General features: G+C 38.2%; 1 protein-coding gene across 4 annotated transcripts in view; it reads right to left on the bottom strand.

The window, feature by feature from the left end:
• The window catches only part of SPEF2 (sperm flagellar 2), a gene marked incomplete at its 3' end in the record, with an annotated part of 113731 nt that overhangs the window by 26295 nt on the left and 61765 nt on the right, over positions 1 to 25671 (bottom strand). For 3 of the 4 annotated variants that reach the window (XM_081942873.1, XM_081942874.1, XM_081942875.1), the window contains exons 20-30: positions 23254 to 23340; positions 19435 to 19571; positions 18276 to 18403; positions 18043 to 18181; positions 14983 to 15120; positions 12786 to 12946; positions 10989 to 11166; positions 9729 to 9945; positions 7738 to 7857; positions 6402 to 6540; positions 5026 to 5255 (exon numbers count right to left, since the gene is read on the bottom strand). In XM_081942873.1, the coding sequence (XP_081798999.1) occupies positions 5026 to 5255; positions 6402 to 6540; positions 7738 to 7857; positions 9729 to 9945; positions 10989 to 11166; positions 12786 to 12946; positions 14983 to 15120; positions 18043 to 18181; positions 18276 to 18403; positions 19435 to 19571; positions 23254 to 23340 (1674 nt within the window). Of the gene's footprint in view, positions 125 to 209; positions 419 to 505; positions 724 to 821; positions 1970 to 5025; positions 5256 to 6401; positions 6541 to 7737; positions 7858 to 9728; positions 9946 to 10988; positions 11167 to 12785; positions 12947 to 14982; positions 15121 to 18042; positions 18182 to 18275; positions 18404 to 19434; positions 19572 to 23253; positions 23341 to 25671 lie in introns of all 4 variants that reach the window. The other variant, XM_081942872.1, reaches the window with a different exon arrangement.

Here is a 25671-nt window from a genome sequence, read left to right as displayed (position 1 = left end):
CTATTATATAGCTCTGCTTTTAGCATATTCCATTCTGTTTCAATTTCATCCACTTTCACTTTGGCCCATTCTAGGACAGGCTCATAATGCTGAATCAGTAGAGATACTTCCGTCTCACCAAATTCTATAAGAACAATCGTATTAATTAAAGCAGTCCATACCGTTCAGAAAGGAGTCATTTATTGGCCACTGCAGGGTGCTTTGTGTACCTTGTCTGAATTTGTCTGGCCATAGCTTAAAGCTTCCAATGGCGCTTGCGATCAAAACATCTTCACTAGCATCACAAAAACAATCTCGCAGCTGGTTCAAGAGACTGCTTAATAATTCTAATCGGGTTGCTGAAATATTTCCATCTCCCACAAGAGGGTAACCATGAAAACATGTGATTGTCTCTACCAGACGTTCTCGCGGCCCTGATCTGAGAGGAAAAACATGATACTTAAGCAATTAAACTCTCTCTTTTGAGTTCAGACACGCATATATGCAGTAATTGTTAATATCCAACCTTTTTTGATACATTTGGAGTATCTCCAATGTTGACTGAATCGTAGCAAACACGTCTGCAATGGAAGTGTTTTGATTGTGGGCAACACTAGACAGAATGTTGAGGACATTAATGACATCTAATAAGAAGTGAGAAAATTTAACTATCTCTGTTTTTAGAAGAAACTTCAGGAGATCTTTGACTTTTTGTTGATTTGAGGAGTCTGATTCTTGTCCCATCTGGAACTCAACATAAAAAACAAGGTGTTAAAACACTGACAGAAAACTTCTAGTTTTTCAGTTGTTATTCAAATCCTATAGTTTCAAAAAGTATTTACCTTACTCAGGTGTAGGACAATTGCTGGGTAACCTTTCAGAAGGATCTGAAGAGCTGTCTGTAAGCGAAGAAACCATTGAGAACCACCAATTCGAGAAGGAATCACTGGTGTCACTTTATGGGCTTCACAAATTAGCTTAAGGTCGTTCTTATTCATTGGAGAGTCATGATAAAAACAGTACAAGTTTTTTAATAGATCCGTAAGTATATTGAATAGTGGAGTGTTCCTCAGTGCCATCTTGTAGGCCATTTCAAGATGGTGAACAAGACAATGAATGCTCTGAATACATGGCTGGATGTCCTTCAATAGTCTAGCTACTCCATTTTCTCCTACCATAACATCTCTACCATCACTGCCAAAGCCAACCAGTTTTCTTGCCCAGTCGTGGTTTGGCAAATTGACTTTCAGATTGGTTTGTAAGGTTTTTAAAATGGCATTTTTCACTGTCAAAGCATCATACACGTCTATGGACTGAATTCCAACAATCTGGCAGTGGATTTTCCCTTGATGTGCAAACTGTATATACACAAGGGCTGCTTCTGTTGTTCCACTGTCCGTAATGCCATCGCTAATGAGAGAGAAAAACTTGCATTTTTCTATTTTTTCTTTCAAGGCTCTTCTTTCCACTTCAGCAATAAAATGAATAAAGATTCTTGCTGCTTTGTCATTTCTGAAAATGGAACCAATGTCCACCCCCTTCGTATCATCCAGTTTACTTATCCAGTCCAGGTCTGTGAAGGGGCGTCCAGTTTTGGCAATGGCATGGCACGTTCTAAAGAGGTTTTCAATTTTTCCCAATGTTGCTTTACTCATGTTCTTTAACACATGCTGAGTGGTATCTGAGTCTGGGGTAGAACTACTAGCTGTTTCCATACAGGAAGCCCATGCATGAGCTTCACTGTTATGGTGGTCATCAACTAATTCAAGAATAAAATCATCAGTCCCAGAGCAAAAATTATGCGTCTTCTCCCCTAGGTTTACATTATGTTTCCGACACAGAGCACAGTACATGATGCCTTTGTCACTGTCATATTTTAACCACGTGTACTTCAACATCCAGATGTTTGGAAACTGGCGACTCTTCTTTGAATAGTTTTGTTTGCCTGGAGTTACATTCTTGCTTTTAAGTTGCTTCAGTGCTGCTATGGCTATAAATATTTCATAATGTTTATGATAACATTATAGTGTTTTAACACAATTGCAATATAACTATTATTTAGAGCTACAATTATTAATTATTCCAAACCATAGAAGTTCAACTACTGTATTTGTTACAAAACAATAAATGTGAGGCATCTGAAAATTTCCTTTTTTCTTCCATAACCCAAATTTAGTGCAAAGATATATGCTGAATTATGTATTAATTAGATTATCTATGTGAAGCTGAAATCTTGTCTTCCCCCAAAATTATGCAAAATATAAAATGTTCATCTTTAATCTTTTTAGAAGTTAATATAATCTGAAACTATATTCAGCAGTATTGTTGACTGATTACAGCAACTTGGCTGACATGTTTTTATTCCTTATTTTACAATCATAACAGCTCAAAATTATTTCTTTCTTTTATTTTAAGAAGAAGCTATTGGAGACAAATCCAAGCTAATATACCACATTGTGGTTGTCCAAAGCTTCCAAAGCTTCCATTAAATCTTAGGAGTGTTTCCTACAGTAGGAATAAACTCATAGGAATGCTTAATTAAATCCATGCATACTTTGCCAAGATTTTTAAATACGGTATAGTGAATTAGGTTTAATGTTATGAAGTTCATAGCAGTTATATGAACAGCCTGTTATGTATCTATTAACAGGGAAGAAATATATACAACAAAGACTTATATATACTTCTGAAACACATTGTCAGCAAATATATAGAATACTTCAAGTAAGAAATGTTAATAGAAATCTTGTTTTTAATTCAGATATTATAGGGAAACAGCCCTACAACATGTACTGCCAGCTGCATTTAAACATAGGTTATCTGCAGAAACGTCCTCCTTTCATCTAAATTTAAAAAGCACCATTGTGTTATTGCAATGCAAGCATGTAAAAATGGGGCGGGGATTCTATTATAATGTAGAAAGCTGCTTTCATCATTCTGCTCCCTCCCTGGATACTGTTATCCAAACAATATCTAGCAACATATAATATTTTTCATTACAAGAGATGAATGTGTCAAATTTGATTTAACTCGCTGTTATTTTTGTAACCTTAATTTTGTCTTTTCTTATTTTTATATTGATTCTTTAAAAGTCCATGTGAAAATGCAACAATTTTCTATGTACTGTTTCATAATCATACATTATTGTATTCGTTTGCAGAGCAGGCATTGTAACCTATTTCATACTATTCGGAAAAGTTCAGAAAATTGTATTACTTGTATGTTCAAGTATCTTTTTAGGAATTTCAACCAGGTAGGCTTATCTAAAATAACAACATTAAAAAACAGCATACCAATAAATTTCATCTCCATCCCTGGAAAGGATACTTTTATAAGGAGGAACAATCAGGTTTATAGGTAGTCCTCGCTTAGCAACAATTGGGACTGGCAAGTCTGTCTCAATGTGCCATGGTCACTAAATGGAAATATCACATCCTTGTTTTGGGCTTATGACATCACTTCCATTTGGTTGTTATGCAAATCACTGTGATTGTTAAACAAAACATCATATGACAACTTACTACCTGTGTTTCCCCGAAAATAAGACCCTGTCTTATATATTTTTGCGACCAAAGAGGCACCAGATCTTATTTTCAAGTGGGGGGGGGGGATGTCGTCTACTGACTCACCTCACTTGTGTGTGTTGCCCTGGCTTCTTTTTCGCTATCAGAGGCCTTCAGGAATTTCTTCATCCAGCAAGGCTTTCCTGAGGGCCTCTGCAGCCAGTAACAGAGTTCCGGAGCTGTGTTATCAACTACAGAGGCTTTCAGGAAAGCTGGCTGCAGCAGAAGAAATGGACCAAGGTATGCGAGGCCTGGCTGCAACCATCTGAAGGTAAGTAGTAGAGTAGCTCCAGCCCCCACATCCCCACCCTAGCTTTTTACCTGTGGACCCTGGAATGGGTAGGGTATTAATTAGGCCTTATTTTGGGGATAGGGCTTATTATGGGGGTAGGGCTTATATTGGGCACATGTGTAAAAAATCAAGCTAGGACTTACTTCCTGAGTAGGTCGTATTTTCAGGGAAACACGGTATTTTATTTCTATGTTCTCCATTAACTCTGCTTGCCACAAGCCAACTGAGAAGCATGCAAGTGGTGATCATGTGATTGAAGGAAGCTGTGATAACTGTAAAGGCACCTTGTTGCAAAGTGCCTGAATAGCAATTACGGGACCATGCGATATGGTTATAAACAGGAAGGAGATGATCGTAAATCTGAGGGCTGGCCACAAAACTATTTTTCTTAACATTATTGTAACATCTAATGGTTTCTAAATGAGCAAGGACCGCCTATACAAGCTTTCACATTTTGTATGAATGGATATTAGAAATTAACTGCGGTCACATGGACTTCTTTCCTTTTTTATTATTTAGTATACATTTATACCTTTGTATTATCATTTTTAGAAAAAAAATGCCTGCTATTTAAAATAATTTAGCAAACATATTATAACTTTTATAAGCAATTCTTTGAAATCTTTTCAGAATCTTGAATTAAACACGTCCTTCATTTTAAAGAAAATGTATGGATTGTCAGGGCACAATGATATTACTATGATATATCATTAAATATTAAGACAGTAGAAATATTAAGAGAGTAGAAGATAGTACATTTGAAGAGTCTAAACAGAGATACAAAACATTATTTGATAGAGTTACCTAGCGTCTACGTATTTTTAGTTTAAAAAAAATACAAAGCCACACCATTTGGGTGTACGTGGAAAAGGATGCAAGCACCTATAATAACTGGAATATAAAAAGGACAGCTAAGTCAAAATAACATTTTATTGAGGGACCTATATGTTAAAAATGTATTGAGGAACAACAGCAGGAAAGTGCAGTGAAGAAAAGTAGGTTTGCACTGTTAATGTATAAAGCAATCTAAAGGTTTTATTTAAAACAACAAATCCACATTTTGTCCTGTTTTTAACCCTTGTAGAAACACCCTTATATACGATGGACACAAATATAATATTTCAATCCCTTTAAATCTCAAACAGTCATTAATATGCTTTGATATATATATGAAAAAAAGTATTTTCTTACCTTTAGGTGCCACCTGCAGAAACTGCTTATGAAGAGTACTAAGCTGTGAAATAGTGAGTGTACTGTTTGTAGCAGTCTCCACAGATGGGGGACGAGGTGGAAGAGAAGGATCCTCAAATACTTTTATATCACCATTAACGTAGAAATCTATTCCTTCCAGGACTAACTCAAACTGAATTCTGGAGGAACTTTCAATACGATTCCGGGCAACCCCAATTAATTTATCCACACTGTAACGATACAAATGCTTGAAAATGAAAAATGTGGCAAAACCTAAAATTAATAGTTTTACTGACAATTAATATTTTTCTACTGGCTTTGTCCCTTGAAAAACCAGAGTGATTCTTCAACTCCAGGCATGCTATTAAAATCTCTAATTGTATGCTCTCTAGAACATGTGAAACTCAGAGCTATTGAAATGCCTTTATTGGAAAAATCAAACAAGTCTCTTGCTGAATCAAATCTCCCAATTTTCATTATGTCATTTGAACAATTTGCTGAAGTTGTGTATGCTCCAGTACTGGAAGTTTTTAAGAAGAGATTGGACAACCATTTTTCTGAAATGGTATAACATTTTCTGCCTATGCAGGGGGTTGGATTAGAAGACCCCCAAGGTCCCTTCCAACTCTGTTATTCTATTCTATTCTATTCTATTCTATTCTATTCTATTCTATTCTTCCTATGAAATTGGAGTGAATTTTTAACTATGTTTGAAAAAACCTTTGTAGTGATATATTCATTTTACTGAGAAAGATCATTTGGGAATGAGACAAAGTCCTGATATCTTCACATTTCTAGGTACATTATGGATAGAAAATGTTTGGGATTGCCCACTTTAATAATTCTCTCCAGACTGCATTTCAGCCTATGGATTAGCACACACGAAACTAGTTTTTCAAATATGCCAAAATGTAAGAGAAGCATAGAGACCAAAAGCTTGTCTTCATTTTGTTTTGTTGGGGTTTCACACAGAAAGAATAAATAAAAAGTGATATTTCCTGCCGTTAATAGAAAGCTTAATGAATAAAAGTAAGTGTGGTAAACAATTGCATGGCTCATTCAAAAAACTATTCACAGCTGTTCAGCAAGAAAAAATATATATTTTTCATTTCTCTCAATAAATGCTACTTTTTAAATTATAATTCATACAATCAGTATTTAACTACATATACACACCCAAGATGTAAATTATTATTCACAATTTGCTCTTACCAGAATTATAGAAACACAACTGTAGTTTGTCTATATTAAAAATAACACAGAATTTCTGCATCTTATGTATTCTGCATCTTATGTATTTTACTTGAACTTAAATGATTTTTACCTCATTTCCTCTATTGTAACATAATATTATTTCGTTCTTAACAATTTATTACCTAGACATTTCAGCCAGATATCTCTCTCCGAGCCATTTTTCCATATTCCTGTATGTTTCTTCTGCCTTTGATTGTAGATCCTCCAGGAAAGCTAATCCTTTAACTTTTAACAGCTCAAGACGAGATTTTGCAGCCTCCGCTATTTTAAAAATGGCTTGTAGTTAGCATAAATCCAAACACACTCATCATTTTCGAAGGTCTAACATTCATTAGATTAAGCATTATGTAGGAAACAGAGCAATTAATTCTGTATAGAGGTAGTCCTCGACTTACAACAGTTCATTTAGTGATTGTTTGAAGTTACAACAGCATGAAAAAAGTGATTTATGACTGTTATAACCATTGCAGCATCCCCTGCTCATGCAATCAAAACTCAGATAATTGGCAACTGACTCATTTATGATGGTAGCAGTGTCCTGGGATCATGTGATCACCTTTTGTGACCTTCTGACAAGCGAAGTCAATGGGGAAGCCGGATTCACTTCACAACTATGTTACTAACTTAAGAATTGCAGGGATTCACTTAGCAACCATGGCAAGAAAGTCTTAAAATGGGGGAAAACTCACTTCTGTTACTTAGCAGCAGAAAGTTTGGGCTCATTTGAGGACTACCTGTATCAACACTGTTGGATTTCTGCAAAAAAGGCTCTTGTAACGACATGTATACTTAAAACATGGCTTTGTAATGGATTAAGTTAATAAATAAAGTTTCACAGTATAAAACTATGTTTTGAACTAACCATGGTTTATGAATACATCACAGATAAATTTTCTCTGCTACACCAGTCTTTTGGCTGCAAAGTAATGTTCTTTGTTGTTTTTGGTGCACGATTCAATCTAGCAAAGAACAATTTGGCCTTATTTTGTTTCTGTTCTTAGAAAATTAAAGTAATAAATGAAAGCAAATTTCACAAATATGGTAAGCCTAATACATGGGTAATTGGGGTTATTCAACAAACTATGGGTAAACCAAACCACATTAACCAACACCTGAACCTAAAAAAAAGGTTAAGCAGAACATCTACAAGAAGTTCAAGCAAACATAGTTAACATCCAAAACAAATGTCTACGGAGATTCTCAATTATCCAGGTTATAGTTGTTCCAAAAGTGCTGGACTTTCATGGTTTTTTTTCCCTTGAAAACATTTTGCTTCTCATCCAAGAACTGAAGAAACTTCTTAGAGAAGCAAAATGTTTTCAAGGAAAAAAACCCAAGAAAGCCCAGTTGCCTTTCAAACAGCACCTTTTGACATCGAAAACAAATGCTGGGGTTTTATTTAATTTTCTCAGCCCTAAACGGGTAGATATTTAACTGTTGTGTTTGCAGAAATTATACCTTCATGCTCCAGTGCAGCAAAATATTCCTGTTTCAATTTAAGCTTCAATTCTTGCTTCTTTAATTCCTCTGGGGATAAAGGAGTAGCTATCAGTTCAGTGGCAGATGGAGTATGTGTTCCTGGAGGAAAAAGTAATATTGTAAAAAAAATCTGAAGGTAAAAATGTTTGAATAGCTATTATCTTTGTATTAATAGACAGCTAATAAAGTAATCTAGGATTTCTCAAACTGTGTGATGCTTTGTTTCCCCCATGAATATAGGTAGCCCTCTATTTACGACAGTTGAGCCCAACATTTGCGTTGTTAAGTGAGACAGTTGTTACATGAATTTTGCCCCATTTTACAAGCTTTCTAGCCGCAGTTGTTAAGTGAATCACTGCAGTTGCTAAGTTAGTAAGGGATGAGAAGTGAATCTGGCTTCTCCATTGATTTTGCTTATCTGAAGGTCACAAAAGATGATCACGGGACCCCTCCCCCAGGACACTGCAACCGTCATAAATATGAATCAGTTGCCAAGCATCTGAATTTTGATCACATGACCATAGGAACATGCAATGGTGTGGAAAATAGTGTGAAAAACAGTCATAAGTCACCCTTTTCAGCGCCATTGTAACTTCAAACGGTCACTAAATGAACTATTGTAAGCCGAGGATTACCTGTAAATGGTTGGACCATGCTCAAGAGTGTATGGATAAGATAGTGCTTACATTGTCAAGGCAAAAGGAGAGTGCACTGTAGTGATTGTCCAGTTTGGTGTACTTAAACCAGGGGTGTCCAAACTTGGGAACTTTAAGACTTGTGGACTTCTACTCCCAGAATTCCCCAGCCAGCATGGCTGGCTGGGGAATTCTGGGAGTTGAACTCCACAAGTCTTAAAGTTCCCAAGTTTGGACACCCCTGACTTAAACCTTTCTGGCATTTTCCTGGGGGCACTTATTATGTTGGGTTCTGGCACTGAGTCTATGGATAATCTCTAGATAGCTCAAGCACTGCACTTGTGCACAACCACAAAATATTAGGAGGTTTGCAAGTGAACGGCGCCTCAAGACTGGATGTGGGAAACGAGATTAGGCAAGAGGGCCTTGAACCTGGCCAGTTCATCTTGGATAGCATTTAGCCAGGCTGTGCACAAGTTTCAAAAGGCCAGGCCCACCTTCTGAAACTTGTGCACAGCCCAGCTCAGCATCAACAGCTCCGTGAAGCTCATTCCCATCTGAGCAGAGCAGGAACGAGTGCAGTCCTTCTCAAATTTGCTTGTTACCCTTTGAGAACCTCTGACAGTTCTAAAAAAGGATTCAAATATTTATAAAACACGAAGTCTGAACTTTGTTCATTTATCAAGAGTTGTTTGCCTAGTGTTGCTGTAAGGAGAAATTTCCTGACTGTGAGAACAATCCACCAGTGGAATAGCTTGCCTTCAAAAGTTGAAAGTGCTTCATCACTGGAGGATTTGAAGAAGAGACTGGACAACCATTTGTCTGAAATGGTCTCCTGCTTGAGCAGGCGGTTAGACTAGAAGACCTCCATGGTTCCTTTCAGCTCTGTTGTTCTATGTTCTATGAGTTAGATCTGCAGCAACGAACCCAGATAAAGCAAACTGAAAAATTTCTGAGCATATATTTGCAACCAGATGTTTTCAGTCTGTGTGTGCTTCCTCCCTAAATATTCTACTGGGTCCTAGCAAGTTTCAGGACAAAAAAAGCTAACCCAAACTCTTTCTGCGTTTTGGGGAAAAGGAGAGAACGCTTTCCCAAGTTCCATAAAAATGTCTTTTGGTGTTGTCTTAACTAGACCATTCCTCCTCAATTTGGCTCTTTTGAATGTCCCTTGGAAGTACAACCTAAGAATGCTGGAGTTTTGTTTCCATTACATCTGGAAGATGCGGAGAAACTTTAGGATGGTGTGGACAAGATGTGTTTCTTACTCTTCCAGTAGCTGTTTGCTGGTCGTCCTCTGAATAGGACCACAATATGTCACTAAACTTTGTTTACCTTTCTTTTTTCCTTTCTTATCATCTTTGCTGTCCTTGGCTTTGACCGCTTTCCCACCTTTTCCTTCCTTTTCGCCTTTTCCTCCTTTCCCTTTCCCTTCCTTGCCACCTTTGCCAGCAACTGGTACTGAAGATTTGAGGCGTTCTTTTTCCTTCATTTCCTCCAGAAGCCGTTCTTTCTCCTCTTCCGCTTCTTTTGACTGAATTTCAGAACTCACCTGAAATTTTATATACCAACAGTTATTAATAGAAATTTTAGAAGCATTAAAGTAGAAAGGTGGTGAAGAAGCTTTTTGAGCAAGACTATTGTTAGGTAAAGGTAAAGGTTAAGGTCCCCCCCCCCCGCACTGGTGTCCTAGTCGTTTCCGGCTCTAGGGGTGGTGCTCATCTCTGTTTCTAAGCCGAAGAGCCAGCGCTGTCCAAAGACGTGTCCATGGTCATGTGGCCAGCATGACTCCACATTGAAGGCGCACAGAGCGCTGTTAATTTCCCACCAAGGTGGTTCTTATTTTTCCACTTACATTTTTCCTGTGCTTTTGAACTGCTAGGTTGGCAGAAGCTGGGACAAGTAATGGGAACTCACCCTGTTATGTGGCACTAGGGATTTGAACCGCTGAACTGCTCACCTTCTGATTGACAAGCTCAGCGTCTTAGCCGCTGAGCCACCGCGTCCCTTTTAAGACTATCATTAGTTCTTGCTTAATGACCACTCACTTAGAGTGTCAAGTTCGAAGCATGCTTATGCTGTTGCTGCCATTTTCACTTCTCAGCTTGTCATTGAACCGGGGGTTGGGGGGAAGACTAGGTTTGGAATGCCAGTTCCAGGTGACAACAAGAAATTGTCCCATGGGAACCAAAATCATCTAACCAGATTGTCGGCAAAGACTTTGACAGTTTCCCACAATAATACCTAGACATCTAATTGGACAACGTGACCTGCACTAATGGGGGTACGAAGAAACTATTATTTAACTATGCAAAAACCACAGGAATTAAGTAGAGCTGGTTTTGCTTTCAGTCTGTGCTGAAATGATGTACTCAATAAAGCTTTGCAAAAAGAGATTGGATCGTCTCAGCAGTGCTTGCTTATTTGGGTTCATCAGTCGGAATCCTGACATAGCAACTATATTAAGTTATGGCGGACCCCCTAAAAAGAACTGGGGACCTGGTTCCAGAATTCCAACATCATGCACACATTTTGTTTCTCTCTTCTATCACCAGACATCTATGACTCATCTCTTTAAATAAAGGCTTTACCTACCATGGAAGATATAGCTGTTGTAATATAATGCCATGTCTCTGTGAGCAGTTTCTCATCTGGGCTGAAATTAAATATTACACTTTCTGAAAACAGATCATCCTTGAGCTTAACTGGAATCAATTTGATCCTTTCTCTGTTAACTTCTGGTGAAGGAGATCTGTGAGCAATCATAGGGATTCTTAAAGAAAGGGGGGAGAAAGAGATAAGTAAGTCTTGCTTCCCCAGATGCTCTACTTTTAATGTATTGACTATATTTCTACAGTTTTACTGATTTTAACGAAAAATGTAGCACAAGCTTCAAAGGTGTGGCTGACATTTAGGTTGGTTACACTTGCAATGGTGCCCAAGAGTGAATCACAAGTTGCAAGTTCTCCCATCATGCATAGGACATTTAGTGTATAAATTGATTTTTGACTTTTCTTGCTTCTTGTATCATCTTGGTTGGTGGAGAGTTCTTGAAAACTCATTTTCATATTGTTTCTTGCTGTTTTAATTCCGTTTAATACCTACTTAAGTGTATTGCTTTTATTTTGTATTTCCCTTCCCTCCCCTGCCCACCCCTGAAATGCCAGGTGTGGCAAATTCCCAGTTATAGGGGATATATGTTTACTAATTAGAGAAACATAAAATACATATCTTTATCTAATTTACATCTCTCACACTTTGCTACCACAATACTTTCTTCCCACACATATTGTACAGTGTACGTGACATATCTAAATAAGGAGTATGATTTGGATCATGAGGTTGTGGGTCTTATTTTTTGATGCTTGTTCCCTTGAGTGCTTTTGCTTTAGCCTTGGAGAGGCTGCACTCCAGAAATGTAATGGGTGGAATCAGAAGCAAAATAAATTTTATTTCATATCATTTTGCTTTAATAATCTAATTTAATGGAAAGTTAGTTAATAATTTAATGTTAGTGATTTTTTTTTTTTGCATTCATGTCAAAAACTTTGAGGTGCTTCCGGGCGGAAGTGACATCACTGTTGCCCTGGGGATCCTTTCATGTTCCTAGCAGGAGCTAGAGTTAAGGATAGCAGCTCAATCCTGCCCCAGGGCAGCTGTCACGTCTCGAATGCGAACTTGCCAACTTCCTGCCCAGAGCTCCAGCCACTTGAGACACCGTGCTCTTATGTTAATAATTAATAAATAATAATTAGTTAATTACAATTAACTTAATTATTAACCATAAATGTAAGAGCCATGGTGGTGCAATGGTTAGAATTCAGTATTAAAGGATAATTCTGCCACCTGCCAGGATTTCAATTCTGACCGTTCAAGGTTGACTCAGCCTTCCATCCTTCTGAGGTTGGTAAAATGAGAACCCAGATTGTTGGGGGCAATAGGCTGACTCTGTAAATCGCCTAGAGAGGGCTGTAAAGCACTGTGAAGTGGTATATACATTTAAGTGTTATTGCTATTAATTAGTTAACACTTATTAATATATCTCCAATCACATATTTCACCATTTTTCCTGTCTCACTGAAAATTACAATTTACTAACAATTGTTGGATAGTCCCTGTGTCTACTCTTCAAGGAGGCTGCTTTGGATTTCAGACCACTCCATTCTCATTTAGCTATTTTTGTGTTATTTGACTGGCCCTGGTTTTCTAGGGCCTCACATGCAGATGTTTTGTATCAAACACACATACACCTTTTTAAAGCTCACGTTTCATGCCAGTTATGAATATATAATGGTAGTACATTCATACAAGTATTCTTTCTCCTATTTACATGTACTCCAACACAAATATATCTATTTAGTAATTGCTGCAGTTCTCCCATTTTTATCATACATTTTCATCTTGTACTCTTCCATAGATAGCCTTCTTTCCATCAGATCTATCAAGGGTATTCTGGAAACGTCAGAGCTGGTGTCTGTTGGAATTTTGCCTTCCATTGCTCTGTAATAATCACTTAGAAGTTTTTTGGTATCTTGGAAACGGTCCATTTCATCCTTTATGATATCCAAAGAAAGCAAAAAAATTAATCCTCTCATTCTTCTGGAAATGCAAGACAATTTTACAACATCTATACTGTTGTTAGAAAACTATTCTTAAAACAATCCCTTCTCATCTTTACAATTGGGGTTCCAATTTTTGTACATTTGAGCTATGTATTAATAATGTTAAAGGACTATGAGTTTTAACTATATGTTAATTAAGCATCCATTAACAATACTATTACTCCTGTTGGAGATTTATGATACTGTAGCTAAGCCAACAGACCTGACACGAGCTAAACATATTTTAAAAATCACAATTAAGAGAGCAGTCATAAGATTGTATGCATAATTAATTATCTGTATGTGTTATTTCTCTCTCTTTATCTTAAAATATGATTGTACTCCAACATTAACCATGAAGGTTTGATCAAATGTTTTAACAAATGTGTACTATATATATTGTAAATAGCAGATATGATTATTAATTTATTTATTATTTGAAATTAGCATTGCTGAAGATACAGTGAATGTAACACTAAACCATGGTATGTTGAACAAGTCATAATAGCCTTGTCTGTCTATAGATTCTACAGATTAGAGCAAAAATATGAGTAATTGTCCCAAACCATCTAGTTTGGGCCTAAATGATAATTTTCACTCAATAATTCTTCAATTAGCACTTTAGTTTCATTCTACAATTATGCTTAAATCCAACAAGAAAAATAATGTCAAGTACAATTTGCTAGGTTCAGAGAATCTGTACATCTAAAACAAAACTTTATGCACCTGTCATCCTTTTGATTTATTATTAGACTAAAAGCCGCTAAATATATAACTGAAAAGTAAAAACAGTGCCATGTATTCATGGGAAAATTCACAAAGCCACAATCTCAAAAGGGAGAAACAGAGACAGAAAGAGAGAGAAACCACAACAATATAACAATCCAGTTGAGTAGGACAATGATCAGGTCAAAAGTTTCAGCTTAAACTTCTTAAATCTGTACCAGATCTCCTCTAGCTTCTGCCAGTTCAGGAGTCTTGGGATTGAACAAGATACAGAATAAAGATAAAATCATGATATTATCTATCCTAATGCTACCCTGGTAACCTCTTTTTTTGGTAATTTATTCCATTTCTATCTGATATTCCTCCTATATGCCTCATTCAAGGTCCCTTATGAGCCTACAAATAATGATGCCAACCCTGAGCTCTGTCTCCAAGAAGGATTCCTGTTACCGTTTATATGGATCAGGGCCATGAAGCACCTTGAATCTGATTCTTTTGAGATACACTTAATGAATATTGGGTTTATCTTGTTTGGATGACTTCAAACAAAAGCTGGACAGATATTTGTTGGGAGATAGGCAGCGGGTTAAATTTAATAGTCTATGTGGCTCTTTGCAATTATGATGTTATGTTTTTCCACTTCACTGTATCTGTCCAGTGGCCTAGAGAGAAGACGTTCACCTTTAAGGATTCACACATTTTGAAAGATGGACAGGAGATTAAGAGTAGACTGGTGGTGGTGGTGGTGTGCTTGTATGTGTGTTGGTGTCTTATCACAGTTCTCCACCAAACTGGTCATTGATTTGGAGCTGTTGCCAATGGCCAGACTTGCACTGTGGATTCTTGTTCGGACAGGCAAAGCTACCCCAGTCACACAAAGCTAAGACTCAACAATCTAAAAGTTTACAAATGCCAGGGCTTCATGTGGTTTTTTGAAGATCCAATGAAGATTGTAGTGAGAAATGTGAATTGGTACCCAATGGATTGTGCTATACAATGTGAATGTGACATCCGTGCTGTAATGTAGTTTTGAACGTTCTTCTATTTCTGTAGCCATAGGGTTCCATTGCAACTGGATTATAGAACTGTTATTTAATAACACTCCAAGCAACAAATTGCACAAAATGTAGAAACTTATACATTTGAATAGCAGAGAATTATTAATTATATTAGCTATTTTTCTAATAACCTAGTTATTCCTAGTTTCAGCCAAAAGTTAATAACACATGAAAATGCAAAACTCCTTTTATCGCATTTCAGACCTGCATAAGAGAAAAAATGTGGTTCATCAGAAGCCCAATTCGGTCGGGCAACCAGCCATCGTTCATGATATCGCAACGTTCCTGCTCAGCTTCCTCTCTCCTGTTTTCACAGATATCCCACAAGCGATCTCTTAAATCCTAAATAAGATTTTAAAAAAAACAAATAATGTTCTGAAACATTAAAAATGTTCCATCCCAATCCTCCATGCCCCCCACCCACCCAATAAACTAGCTAAATACAGTTCCACTTTGGATATCAGCTGCTAGAGTTCCCACTTTTACACATACTGGGACTAAGAATCACTTCAGTTATAATCAAAGTGCAATTTTAAAGGTGACTTAAGGAGTGAAAATTTGTAGACAATAGACACAAACTATATTCAATCAATTAATCCAATTAAATGTTTATGTTTACATTCAATTTAGTGATCAAATGTGGTTCTCAGAGCCTAAAATATCATTTATCCCTGCCTTATATGTACCAAACCATACAGAAACTGTTAAGATTTTCATGGTTTCAATACAACCAGAGGTGAGTTCCATCCGGTAATTCGGCCTGCCACGCCCCTGAACTGGTTCTCTCAGTGGCATCATAGGCGGTGCCATCTTGTTTTTTGCTTCTGTGCATCTGCAGAAGTAATTTTTACTACTGCGCATGCGTGTGTAGTGCACATCAAGCATGCACAGATGCAGTGCGTCTCTGAGCGAACCGGCAGTAGCATCAGCCAGAACCCACCCCTGAATACAACTGACACAAAATCTTATTGTTACAAAATCTAAAACAGATTTTCTTCATGTAGAATGGCACAGAGAAGACACTCTATTCATAGAGTTGCACCATCTACAGTCTCTCTTTGCCAGAATTGTTGCTGTCTGAAAAATAAAGAATTAGATGGGACATTTTTTTGGCTGGGGGGGGGGGTGCTTGTGGGGGACAACAGCTATCAGTATTATCAGGTGGATCTGATATCCTTTACAGAAGCATGGAACATTCATCACATACAAAGGTTGATTGTGAATGTGAATTGGATTCTTTCTAGGGGAAGTTTTCATCATTAAAAGCCTCCCAAATGGGTAAGAAATCAGATTATATATGGTTGTTATTGGTTTTTTAAACCAGTTTTATGGCAAACACCTTGGGCCATACATCACACAGGGAAAGAAACATGTTGATTTCCAGATCTTCAAGCAGCCAATAGAGCCAATAGTAAGGGATTGTGGAAATGGAAATGCAGAACATCTAGAAAAACACCTACTATTCTTAACTTACACAGTCCAAGGCTATAGAATATGTATGTTGTTGGTGGCTAATGTTTTTTCTCATTGTAAGGTGCTGCTTCCCTGTGCCATTTGTTTTATAAAATGCTTAGTAGAAATCTCTGTGGCTTGCAATTTAAACCATTTCTCTCTTTTTAAAGAAGGAAAATAGATCAAATTGGAGGGAATCACACTTTGATTAATTTTCAACAACAATTCTAGTTATTAGGCAAAACAACAAGAACAACCTCATCCCAGAACTAAACTATCGATGTTTTCTGTTCTAGAAAAATGCTTGAATAGCCTTTCTTTCATGAGTTATATTTGGTACAATTTTATATTAAAACCATGAAGAAAATAAAGGTAACATTGAAGCAAACATTTCCATAAACTGACATTATGTTAATTTATTCTATTATATCAAAACATACTTTACTTTCAAAAGAAATACTTTCAGGGTAGACTGAAAGTATTATATTGCTAGTCCATTTACATGTTTGCATGAATCATTTGAGTGCATGTTTTTACTGTTTAGTTTTTTCAATGAAATAGGAAAGGATATGACTTCACTGCTTGTATCTCAGTAATTTATGATGGATTAAAAAAGAGACTGTTTTTTTTTTAAAAAAACTCCCACTTTCTACCGTGGTGTGGAAAATTATTGCCTCAATGAGGCTTTAAGCACTGCTTTTTAAAAAACAAACTTTCTGTTCCTTTCCCTCTTTTATCTGACTCGCCAAGCTGCTTGGATAGGTGAGACCATAAACTTGTCATTCCCAGTAACCTAAGCAGGTGTTGTGGTCAGTGGCCACATTTACCATGTGTTTTTAGAGATAAGGCAGTTTTTAGTCCTTTCATCTTTAGATTCTCGCTAGATACCATGAACTGAGAACCTGATAGAGCTTTCTGTCTTACATGAAGGAAACCAAGCTCACTGGCACATTTAAGAGTACATTGGTGGCAAACAAATAATCCTATATTCAATGAACCATTGAATTCATTGATCGGTTAACTAATCTCATCACCAAAATATATTTATTCTGTGGAATAAATTGGGGACAGTCACTAGGTAAAGTCAGAAAGCTGTGTTTTAAAACATAATGCTTAAGCCTTGATATCTACCTGTAGTGAAATTAATCCTTAATTTACAACAGTTCATTTAGTGAAACGTTTGCAGTTACAACAGCAATGAAAAAAGTGACTTATAACAGTTTTTCACACAACTGTTGCAGCATCCTCAGAGTCATGTGATCAAAATTGAGACGCTTGGCAACTGACTCAGATTAATGACGGTTGCAGTGATCCAGTATCGTGTGATCATCTTTTGTAACCTTTTGATGAGCAAAGTCAATGGGGAAAGCAGATTCCCTTAGCAACCGTGTTACTAACAACTGCAGTGGTTCACTTAACAACTGTGGCAAGAAAGGTCATAAAATGTCTCACTTAGCACAAAAAAATTGGTGGCTCAATCGTGGTGTTAAATCAAGGACTATGTTCACATCTACTCCAGCACAAGCTTATAATTTAAAGACGCTCCATATTCTTTCAAACTCTTCCCCAAGTTTTTTTTTCTTTTACAAGAATGTCTTTTGGGGAAAAAAAGATAAACCAATTGTATTTCATGGAGTGAGAATTGGTAAAAACAATGCGAAGTATTTTCTGGCACTAGTTTATTTCAGTGGAAGTGTTTAGAAATGAAGCCTCAAGGTGTATTTCCCTACAATGCCCCATTCACCTTGATAAGAAACAAAATCAACTTGCTATGAATTAGTAAACCACCCCCTACTTTTAGTTAATTCTTACGGTAACTCTTTGATGGAGTTCTTCTTTTGTTTCGTCATCATCCCATAAGTCATCAGCCACTGAATTATAATCGAATTGCCACTGAGTCACAAATTCCTGCTTGTGGTCTGGACGCTTCAAATAGTCCTTGAAATGGTTTCTGTGGACAGTGAAATGAAAGATCCATCCAGGAGGTTGGAAGACAGCAGAAAAAGAGGCATGAGGAAGTTGAGCCCAACAGTCCCAACACTCACCTTATGTCTGACAGGTAATGAATGATAACATGTTGCTCATGTCTGAGGCATCGAAGGGTTGCTTTGGCGTTATTGACATATGTTCTCTCTATTGTTTCCCAATAAGGAACTAGGAATTCTGCTATTTCCTGTTAAGTTGTAAAAATACAGGATTCACATGTATTTATTTATATATTGCCTATCCTAAATGTTAAGGAAAAGAGAGTATGTCATATGTAGCCTCAGGTTATGTACCAGCCAGGGTCCTATTGGTCTGTATGGAAAACTTTCTGATAAGAAAGTTTCTTCTTACTCATTCTCACATGCTAGATAAATCCAGGCAATAATTGCCCTGCTATGAAGTTTATTTATTTTACTGCACTGATTTTTTATTTTTCTTGATTAGAGTGCTTGGTCAAGTTTGCTGTATAGGTAGCTACAGTATACCAAACAGGAATTGTGTAAAAATAGAATATAGAGTGCGTCTCACACTAAACAGCTTAAAATTCTCTAGTCTTGGAAACCTTTCCACACCAAAATCAGAGAAAAGGAAATGGTGGCAGCTCTGTCTAAGTTATATGAACAAAGCAGTTGCACTTTTAAAGTTTACAGTGGTGTTTGAATCTAGCTATTTGAGTTAGTTACTATTACTCAGCATAAACTATGTTTTAATGCTGTCATTAGACAGTGCTGACAGAATCAGATTTCCTTGGAACAGCAGGAGACAAATATTGAAAAATAAATATTAAAAACTCACTTTTCTCAAATGTGTTTTTTAATGTAACATTTCACCCGTGTCTTCACGTTGAACTAGCAAGATAGACGGTAAGAGCTATTCTTAGCTAGTTGCTGAATGTAGGGGTGAGGATCTGAAGAATCACATATCAACCTAGTATTGTATAAAATATGGCAGAGATTTCTTTCAAAATAAAAAGACAAAATGAAGCTAATTTCTCCAGTCTGATCCAATTGTCCTCTAGATGTATGGTAACTACATAGAATTCTTAGACATGTTGTGTAATCTGGATGTGGATTTGGATCACAAAACATATTTCTGATCACTGAACTTTGCAAGAGAAGGAATGAAAGAAGAAGGAAGGGAAAGGAAGGGAAAGGAAAGGAAAGAAGGAAAGGAAAAGGAAAGAAAGGATCATCATAAACTTGTTTCTGGACAGCTTACTTGGGGTACTGGTTCATCACAGTAAACCCATTCACTTGACCCAGGTTTGATTGTAGGTGGTTCAACAGTACTAGAAGGCAACATATCTTCAGGGGAAGATGACATAGATTTTGTCTGCCCTTTTCCTCGTGGAGTTCCTTAAATACAAATAAAAGTAAAATGCCTTTTTTTCCAGGAAGGAGATGAGAAGGAATGACTTAAGAACAATAGAGAACAGTATCTTTAGACTGTCTTATGCCATAGAAATATTGATGTTTTGCTCTCATGGCAATCAGTTTGTGATAGTGTCACAAACTGCTATTGCCCTTATAAATGTGCTTTTTTGGACCAATATTTGGGCACTTTGATTTTGATCATAGTGTCATCTGTATATTTGTTTATGTAAGTATGTTTGGTTTGGTTTGGTTTGGTTTATTTGGATTTATATGCCGCCCTTCTCCAAAAGGACTCAGGGCGGTGTACAACATTAAAAAACACACATGTCAAAATTTAAAAAAGATTAAATCCATTTCCAAAAAAACAAACCGAATTCTTTAAAAAAACAATACATTTAAAATAAGTTAAAATTAAAATTAACAGGCCAGGCCGGCTTGCTGGAAAAACCAACTTTTTAGGGCGCGTCGGAAGGACCGGAGGTCAGGGATTATGCGGAGCTCCGGGGGCAGCTCATTCCAGACGGAAGGCGCTCCCACAGAGAAGGCTCTCCCCCTGGGGGTCAGCAGCCGACACTGCCTGGCCGACGGCACCCTGAGGAGGCCAACTCTGTGGGATTGTACTGGACGGTGGGAGGCTACTGGTGGCAGTAGGTGGTCTCGCAGGTACCCTGGGCCTAAGCCATGGAGCGCTTGGAGATGAAAAGTTGGGTATCATCAGCATATTGATGATACCGTACCCCAAAACCACGGATGATCTCGCCCAGTGGTTTCATGTATATGTTGAACAGGAGGGGTGAGAGAACCGACCCCTGGGGCACCCCACAAGTGACGCGCCTGGGGGTCGATCTCTGCCCTCCAGTCAACACAAACTGCGACCAATCCGACAGATAGGAGGAGAACCACCGTAAAACGGTGCCCCCCACTCCCAACCCGAGTCGTCGCAGTAGGATACCATGGTTGATGGTATCGAAAGCCGCCGAGAGGTCTAATAGGACCAGGACAGAGGAACAGCCCCTGTCCCGGGCCCGCCAGAGATCATCGACCAACGGGACCAATGCCATCTCCGTGCTGTACCCAGGCCTGAAACCCGACTGAAACGGATCCAGGTAGACAGCTTCATCCAGGTACTGGGGAAGCTGACGTGCTACCACACTCTCGACAACCTTCGCTACAAAGCGAAGGTTGGAGACCGGACGATAGTTGGCTAAAGAAGCTAGGTCCAGGGAAGGCTTCTTGAGGAGGGGCCTCACCACCGCCTCCTTCAAGGTGGTGGGAAAGAACCCCTCTGTCAATGAAGCGTTGGTAATCGCCTGGAGCCAGCCTTGTGTCACCTCCCGGGAAGCCAAAACTCACCAAGAGGGACACGGGTCCAGCACAAAAGTGGCAGCACTGAGTCTCCCCATAATCCCGTCCATGCCTTCGGGGGTCACAGGGTCAAACCCATCCCAGATTGTCTCCTCAAGATTCATCCCCGTCGGCTTCCCCAAATCTACCCAGTCAGAGTCCAAGCCTGTCCGGATCTGAGCGATTTTATCCTGCAGATACTGAACAAATTCTTCAGCCCTACCCTGCAAGGGGTCTTCTCCAGTTCCTTGGTTAAGTAAGGAGCGGGTCACCCTAAACAGGGCGGCTGGGCGGTTATCTGCGGACGCGATAAGAGCGGAAAAATATTGCTGTTTTGCCGCTTCTATCGCCACTAAGTAGGATTTAATATAAATTCTTACTAGTGTTTGATCAGATTCGGACCGGCTGGCCCTCCAGCCACTCTCTAGGCGTCTTTTCCGGCGTTTCATCTCCCGGAGCTCCCCGGTAAACCAGGGAGCCATCCGGGATCGACACCGGATCAGAGGCCGCAAAGGCACAACACAATCCAAAGCCCCAGCGGCAGCCCTATCCCAGGCTTCCACTAGGACTTCGGTTGAGTTGTGAGCAAGGGATTCAGGAAAAGTCCCAAGCTCCATCAGGAACCTTTCGGGGTCCATCAGGTGCCTGGGGCGGAACCATCTAGTCGGTTCCGCCTCCCTACGGCGAGGGGTAGCGATATGGAAGTCAAGCCTGATGAGGAAATGATCAGACCATGACAAGGGTTGAATAGAAATATCCCCTAAATCTAGATCATTCATCCACTGCCCAGAGACAAAAATCAGGTCAAGCGTGTGTCCCCCATTATGGGTGGGGTCTTGAATTAACTGAGTTAGGTCCATAGCTGTCATGGAAGCCATGAACTCCCGAGCCGACTCGGATGTCTCGCCAATGGAAGGCAGATTGAAATCCCCCAGGACCATGAGCCTGGGGAAATCAACCGCCAATCCAGCAAGTATGTATGTGCTTATATTTGTGTCTGTACATGAAAAGATGCTGTAAAGTTTCTTAGGAAGGAAAGAAAATGAGATTAGGCCACCCTCTACTATCTATATACAAGCTTGCACTAAACTTTCTCCAAGGGCCCTATCCTAGACCCAGACTTAATTTTTCTCAGCACTCACCTTCTTCTTCTGAACAGTGATTCTTTGAACAGTTGCAACAAGTGAAAAGAGGTTTTAGACATTAGCCACCCCATGACTGAATGACAATATATGATTACTATGTAGTAGAGTGGGAACTAGTTTTTTATGTTCCTATCTGGATTTCTTATTCTTTGCATCACATGTTGGTAACCAATTTTACTACTCTTCCATTAGTTCTTGCACTGGAAGGGATTTTCTGGAGATTCTTTGTACTCCTTATAAACTTCCTTGCTCTGGCTTACTAAGTATCACATCACCTGTTCCCAAGAAGAATTTTTTCAATCTTGGATCTGAACTTCTGCTCATTTCCTTTGTGCACAATTACACTTGAGATTCTGATAGAAAAGAATCTGATTATTGGGCTATTGGACCTACTCCCTCAAGGATACCAATGCTGAAGTATGATAGCTGTTCAGTTCATGTAAAAAATAATCTGTCATTTATTCCTTCACTTAATATGTTCCTAAATCCAAATGTTTGTATTTATATGACATAGCGTGACAGATAACAACTTTTAAATAAATGTGCTACACTTTATGTTTATAGCTCTGGGACATCATCATAAATATGAGAAGGGGGAACTGACTTAACCACAGGTAAGCTGCCAACTTAATTTTATTCAGTATTGATTTCTCATCTGATTTGTTGCCCATGGTAATATACATTGTAAATACCAGAGATCTCTACTATAACATATTAATTCTCACTTCCAGATTTAAAATGTCTACCGGGAAATTCAGCCAGCAAATAGAATGCAGTCCGTTACAAATATGTCTGCCAAAGCTACAATAACCTGCTAACCATAAATACAGTACAGGTCAATTTTTGTACATTTTGGCCAGGATAAATTAAGTGTATCCAAAGCTCAGTTTCATTTTATTCTATATAAACCGGGATCTCTGATTGAGAAACTATTTTCCAAACCAACATACCATACTTTTACCCATATCCTCAATTGAAGACTCACTAAGTACAGCAATTCTTGTACAGAATTAAGGACCTTTTATAAAAAAAATATTGTCTTGTCTTTGTCAACTTTATTTTCATCAATCAATCAACCAAAATATGATCAAAATATGCCACAACTGTTTGAAAATGAAAGTCATGAATATATTTTTAATCAGCAAGTACTGAATTTAACAACAAAATTATCTCACCTGATTTAACTGCTGATTCTTTTCCTTTGACTGTTTCATCTTTCTTTCCCTTTTTACCTTTAGCAGGTAACTCTGATGGAGTGGCCTCTGTAGGACATTTAATATAGATTTGAAATATTTTGAGATATATTACCTTGCTCTTGTTAAGTTGGATTTTTCTCCTTTCTACGATTAAACTCAAATAAGGGGGAAAAAGGAAATAACTTCAAAAATATAAAAAATAATTTGGCTCATAGTAGTTGGGTTGAATAATATATATTATCAAATCAGTTAAAGATCTAGCAACTGCGTTTTCACAACAAACCCAGTTTGTCTAGTTTATTATTCATTGTATTTTGTGAACTCCAATATGGTTTAATTCAATAACCAAAGTAAACTGAATCTGTATCTAAGCAGTAATCATGGTCACTGTTAATTTCTGCTTTCTCTACCAATTTCATAAACTCATCAAATCATAAGACAGTGGAAAGAAGAAAACAACAGTTGAGACTAAAGCTGAACAGATGCGGAAATTATTTATCAGGAATAATAACAAAAATCTTCGGTCAATACTTCAAGTGTATCATGGAAATAATGTAGTTAAAAGGCTTTTGTCAACCAATTATTTTCTCTTCATTTCTTCTAGTTATTTGATATGGTAGATAAGGTAAGATAGGGAAAGGAAACTTAATAGTGATTGGGTTTTCATGTAATGCCAAGCTATGCCTAATTACAATTTATTAAATAAATCACTGTTACATTATGCTATACACTAAACCAATATTTTAACACTTTTACTGTGTTTGGGGAATTACAGTTATTTAAATACCTCCCAAACTGGACATGGAAAATGTATAAGCAATTAAATTGATTTTTTAAGTCTTGCAGAGTTAAATGAATCCATTAACTCAATTCCCAACTGTCAATTTTTCCAGGATTGTTTAATACAAAGGTCAAAATTATTGTCTCCCAATACTTGGCTTGCCGTAACTGAGCTGCAGAAATCCATACAACTACTAGATGGCAGCAAAGAGGTAGAGCTTTATCTATGCCATCTAGAGGTATTCTCTATTTTTTTTTTAGCCCAAATACAAGAGGTCCATAAAAAAAGTAAAACACATGTCCAGTGTTGTGACAGAGGTTTTGCCCTCTGGGAGGTCAACATCTTTTAAGTGCATTCTCCAGCAGCAAGGTAGTTTCTTACCTAGTACAAATTCATAAATCATTATTTACAAACCATATTGTATTTAATTTAAAAAAAGCGTATGGCATGGGACAATAAATGAGCCCAGAGAGAAAAATGTGTGAGGAAGTCTCTTCCCATTGAGATGACCATTCTTCCCAAGCTACCACCTTGATCATATCTATAGATTGCCACTTTTTTAACCTTTACTCCAGGTTATGGTAACTAACGATCATAGCCCTACTTGGAAAGCAAAAGGATTTGGTTTTGCGCTGTACTTGTTTATTTCTTACTGCAAAACTATCAATGCATGAAGTCACAATGTTTCTAACTTGTTTCTGAGCTGGCTCATCACACAGCCTGACACTGATTAGGGCTGGGTAAATGACAAAAGAGCATCCCATTATTTTCTATGCCTAAGGAAGGACTAGAACACGAGTATCCCTTCTCCTCGTCTTACACCTTAACTTCCACACCACACTGGCTTCCAGACTATATACATTACATAAAACTACCTATTTAATTATAAGGAAAGTATTGTCACAAAAGTGTCCACTTGTCTTTATTTTTTGCCACTAGCTATGTATTAACTATATTTATATCCCACTTTCCATCAAACAGCTGAAGACTGCAGATTCATAATCAAATTACAAAATATCTCCATTGCTAAAGCTCTATATCAGGGGTGTCAAACTCGATTTCATTGAGGGCCGCATCAGATTTGTGTTTGACCTCAGAGGGCTGGGGTGGGTGTGACCAGGTTGGGCCTTTTGTGTTGGAGGGCACCTGTGGTGGTCCAAATGCTCTGCCAGTGAAAACAGGCTCCTGAGCTGTTTTTGGCTGTAATGGCCTCTTACAACCCTCTGCAACTGAAAACAGAGCTGGGGGGGGGGGTACACATGGCCCTCGTGAGTTCTGGTTTTGGCTGGGACGGCCTCTTACCACCCTCTGCCAATGAAAAAGGAGCTCGGGGGCGGGGACACACATGGCCCTCATGAACTGTTTTCAGCTGGGACGGCCTCCTGCAACCCTCTGCCAGCAAAAACAGAGCTTGGGAGGGCTGCGCGTGGCTCTCCCAAGCTCCATTTTCACTGCAGGCTGGTCTTTCACTATTTCCAGGGGGCCCTGCTGGCCAGATCTAAGCATCCCGCAGGCCGGATCCGGCCCCCGAGCTTTGAGTTTGGCACCCGTGCTCTATATGGTTGAATGAATATGCACCCACATAAATATATATATGCATTGCTGTCCCTCTTCAT

The sequence above is a fragment of the Natrix helvetica genome, assembly GCF_964273705.1.
Source record: "Natrix helvetica genome assembly, chromosome: 2".
Lineage (NCBI taxonomy): Eukaryota > Metazoa > Chordata > Lepidosauria > Squamata > Natricidae > Natrix > Natrix helvetica.
This window is presented reverse-complemented; position numbering and strand designations above follow the sequence as displayed.